Source organism: Phytophthora infestans, genomic scaffold (genome assembly GCF_000142945.1).
Source record: "Phytophthora infestans T30-4 supercont1.25 genomic scaffold, whole genome shotgun sequence".
NCBI lineage: Eukaryota > Oomycota > Peronosporomycetes > Peronosporales > Peronosporaceae > Phytophthora > Phytophthora infestans.
In genome coordinates this window covers 988,692-993,222 of record NW_003303734.1, presented here as the reverse complement: position 1 = coordinate 993,222, position 4,531 = coordinate 988,692, and the positions used below count along the sequence as shown (strand labels likewise).

Genomic DNA, 4,531 nt, shown 5'->3' with positions numbered 1-4,531 from the left:
ATTGAAATGTCACAGGCTTTACAAAAGCAAACAGGAGGAGTTAGAGCATATGTATCTAATGCCACAGGAAAACTAAAAGTAGAGTAACTATAAAACAAAATGGCAGGTAAAGATTTCTCCTTAAACTGCTGTTGGGGTCGCCGTAGTACGGGCCGTACTATACTCTCGTGCTGCCCGATCTATGCAGTGCACGTTCGCTTACATGTACCAGATGAGCATCACAACAACCGGCAACGAACCATCGTTTTTTCTTCGATTACCGATATCGGGCCCCGATCAGGGGCGGTCATTGTTTTATAAAGAGATCGGAACAGATTCTTGAAGCAGAAATCTGTTAAAAAGTACTTTAAAATAGGCAGAGCGCAGCGCTATCAGCTCGACTTCTCGTCGAAAGGAGCCCGGCTTCAGAGCAGCGTCTGGACGGAAGAAGTCCCTCTGCGCCACGCCGTGCATAATGCACTGCATTGGACCTCAAACAAATCATCAGGATCTACGATATCATGATCCTATCTTGGCATTTGAAGAGCTGAACGTATACTTCCACACACGCATCTGCAAACATGCTCTCAATGAGAGTCTCATGTGCTGCGTGCTTCATTTCCGAATTGGAGTCCGAACTCTTGTTATCGCCAGAATTTTGTGACCCCATGCGTGCCAGCTTACTCTTACTTCTGGTCGCTGCTACCATCGCCATCAGTCTGACGGCTGCTACCAATGGACTCAATCCAGCTCGCCGATTAAAGGGCGTTCAGACCTCCTCGGTAGAGGAGGAGCCTCTAAGAGCTCAAGATGAAGAGAGAGCTGGCTGGGCAGACTTGGCTTCCAAGTTTAAGGCGGGACAGCTTGACGACGCCCTTGAGAAGATGAAGGGTGTAGGACAAGTTGACGATGCTCTTGCGAAGATAAAGGGTGCAGGACAGCTAGATGACGCCGTCGCCGCCGCTGGTGGAAACAAGTGGCAGCAGGCACTTGAGAAGCTTAAAGCACAGAAAGCCTTGCAGAATGCAGAGAAGGTTGCTGAGACGACTACGGCGGGCAAGAACAAGTGGCAGTCGGCCCTCGAGAAGCTTAAAGCCAACAATTTCAAGAATATCGATGACATTAAGATCCCAGTCGCCGACCAAAACAAGTGGCAGGCTGCCGTTGCCAAGATCCAGGCTGGTAAGCTTACGAACCTTGACACAACTAACAACAAGTGGCAGAGTGCCTTCCAAAAACTCAAGGCCTCTGGCCAACTTAAGAACGTCGACGAAGCGCAAGTCGCGAAACTCACGGAAGGAGTGGCTAACGAGATCGCGAAGAACCCCGAGAAGTCGAGCAAGTTCGGGAAAATAATGACGGTCGTGTTTGGTGCTGCGATCACGGGGCTTGTTGTCTACGGCATCAGCGCAATGGTTACTTCGTAGGTGCTAAAAAGTATGCTTTAGTATTTTGTAGTACTGAAGAATTAGCTTGGGTGTTTTTAATAAACAAGTACAAGTCTACCTCGACGTCAAAAAAAAGTGTAGCAGCAGCCACTTCAAATAAAATCCCGCAAACACGCAAGAACAATACCATTGTACAATGAAGTGTCTCTTGACCAACCTCTTTAACTCTTTGCAACATAATTATTCCGGAGGGTTCATTGAATGTCTTAAAGTGCAGAAACGTAGGAGCTACCGGTATTATAATCGCTGCACTTATTAGTAGTGTTAATAATTATAATAATTCTATTTGAAGAACTGTCCACTGTAGAGCTACGTAGGTACCGAATACTAACGTTACTTAATAATAGTATACTGTACGCGAGCTAATTTAAATTAGCGCAGCGGGAAGTCACATGCTTTTCATGTGATTCAAGTACTGAAATAGCAACTACCGTGGACGCCATTTTTATCACTATCCGGGGGGGGCTGCTGTAATGGCCTTCAATGGACTATGCGAAGCTGTACAGAGTGAGCGTGCGCAAAGTCCTGATACTAAGCGTGGAGCGCTCTGATATTCTATACTAGCACCTGTCTTTGTTAAATACAGGAGGGACACGCGTCCCATAGTTGTGAATACGAGCGTTTTGAAGAGTAGGACCCATCGCCCATGAGCTTGCCGTGATGATGTTGCGCTTTCTTACAAACAACATGATGCCCCGCCAGAAGAGTTAGCTCACCAAAGTAACATTCGCTTTAACAAAGGACCCTTAGATAGTAATATTCGTCATTTTTGTACCAGTATTACTAAGTACAATCTGGATACTAGAGGTAATTTTGACTTGGGTGCTCTACGCCGCAGTTTGCTCTCTAATTTAACGTGCACGCAATAGCGCAAATCATGTTACTGTATAGACTTGGCTTGAGTGAAAACCAATTTGAGTACGATACTTATTAAAAGGATTATTTATACTTAAGTAATAAGTACACTAAGTAGGTCGAAGCCAAAATACGGCAATTTCTAATGTTCATTTCGTGAGAGTACGATATGGTACTAGGATAAAGAGGTCGATGAGATCTTCCCAACCCCACTTGTTTAATAAAAATTTGATTAGATTCATCAAATTTTCTGGAGCTTCTAAGTTTGTGGCATCACTAAAGTGTCTGATTTTATATGTACAGCACGTGCTATTGTGTGTTGTAAATAAGTCGATATGTGAAACCTCTATACTTGTTAATTCGTTTCGAAAGGGTGTTTTTTTTTATAGATGTCACTTTTAATCCATCGAACAAAGGATTTACTGAAATTTCTCAGCGGTTAATAAAAAATTGAAAAAGGAAGCAAGGTTTTCTTTCTGTAATTGATATTATGGTTAGCAAATCGAGTGGCAAATGGTGTGCTAACGTTAGTGACAAGTTGATACTATAAGAGATTAACCCTCGCTATTTGTATTGGTACGTGTACGTGGAGATAACGTTGCTACTTTCAATCGCAGCAGTGAGTGTGTCATGCCTTAGAGCTGTTCCGACAGACTTCACCACAGTACTTATACTAGTATTCTCATTTGTGGATAGTGCAGGCTCCCCCAACTCCTTGACAGCCTCCTCATGCAAGCTAACGAGCAGTTCGGCGGCGCGACATCTTGAACGTCTATCGGCTCAGACTCAGACAAGTTGCTACGCGCTCATATCTGTGGCAGAGACTGTAAATCCATCAAAGTCTGAGTTCATAAAGTAGCGTGTTAACACTGCGATGTAAATTTGACGCTGTGGTGCGACCTACCCTTTAACTGCGATGTGAAGGGTGATAAAATGACGTAGGCCAATGCGTGTCCCACTAAAGATGTACTCAAGCAGCTATATACTATTGTTATAGCCCACTGCATAAACCCTGCATACTTAATAAAATAATCTACATGTTTTAGCCACCTGCGAAAAAATGCCAAGAGAAGTGTGAATGTAAATCAACGTAATGTACGTATTTAGACATTTTTTATACTTTGAAAAGTACTGAGGGAACCGTACGTACTGTACCGGTATTCGTTCTGGTCGGTCAGGTCTCATATGTTGTTCTTGCATGATTGGGCATTGCAGACGCGAAGATGGAGTGGAGCCTAATTGGCTGCTCTCTCTGACGCGCAGGAGGTGCCCTACCTCATCGTGGTTTGAAACGATGGAAACTCCCCACGATTGGGTAGAACAGAACCGTGCCGACAGTATGCAAAATGCACTTGAGGGAAAGGAATGCCCTGGTCTTGGTCCTTCTTGCAGCCACCGCCATCCCTTCAGCCCGTTACCCCGCCGTTCATTCTGTAATCGGCGTCTGCTCCATTAGAGCGCGCCTCGCCCAGTATCATGCGTCCAAGCTTCGTCCTCGCGCTGTTGGTGGCCTTCGTAGTGGCATGCGTTAGCGTCACTGCGAGAGCGAACGCCGCTGTCCAGCCGAAGCTCACGATCGAGATAGCGAGCAGTATGTCGACACGCCGGTATCTGAAGGGAAGGCAGGGAGGGACTGTTAATGACGATGAAGAGAGACTGTTCACGGGTGCTATTCAGAAAATGCCGGGCTTTAACAAAATCAAGGCTGCCTTTCAGAATAACCCAAGTTTTGCCAAGAATTTGGAGAAGTTTCGTATGAAACGCCAGCGTCTCGATGAATTTTTCAAGGAGAATCCAGTTATTAAGAAGGAAATCATCGTCGCTTCCGTGCTTTTGACACTGATTTTCAGTGTGCCGATTGTAGTCAATGCATTTTTCCGGCGTAGGAAAGATGCAGAGATGTTCCAAAATATAAACGTCGTCATAGAATCTGAAGAGATTACAAGAGCTCTTAACATAATATCGAAAAGTAACTTATCAAATACTACGAGTAAGGTGAACATGCGAATACAACACGGTCGTTTGTCATGGTTTTAAGCTCATAGCAGCGGTAGCAGAGTGACATCGTAGGTGTATGTGGGTACAGGTTAAACCCGGGTGCGAGGAAGATAAATTCTAAGTGGGTTGGCTTTAGCTGATAGCTCATTTTGAGTTCGACACTTGAACTACACAGCAACTCAATCTCTAAGCTCCCAGAGGCTGACCGACGCGTAATACAGAAATACCAAAACTACGGAGATTGAGGTAAC

General features: G+C 44.9%; 2 protein-coding genes across 2 annotated transcripts; both read left to right on the top strand.

Moving 5' to 3' along the window:
* Nucleotides 1-647: 647 nt before the first annotated feature.
* On the top strand, nucleotides 648-1,406 carry PITG_13048 (secreted RxLR effector peptide protein, putative; the record flags this gene model as incomplete). The annotated part of the gene is made up of 1 exon (XM_002900539.2): nucleotides 648-1,406. One exon carries the CDS (start codon nucleotides 648-650, stop codon nucleotides 1,404-1,406), a length of 759 nt encoding a protein of 252 aa, XP_002900585.1.
* Nucleotides 1,407-3,758: 2,352 nt separating this feature from the next.
* Nucleotides 3,759-4,319, top strand: PITG_13047 (secreted RxLR effector peptide protein, putative; the record flags this gene model as incomplete). The annotated part of the gene is made up of 1 exon (XM_002900538.2): nucleotides 3,759-4,319. The coding sequence occupies one exon, from the start codon at nucleotides 3,759-3,761 to the stop codon at nucleotides 4,317-4,319; it is 561 nt and encodes a 186-aa protein (XP_002900584.1).
* Between the last annotated feature and the right edge of the window lie 212 nt (nucleotides 4,320-4,531).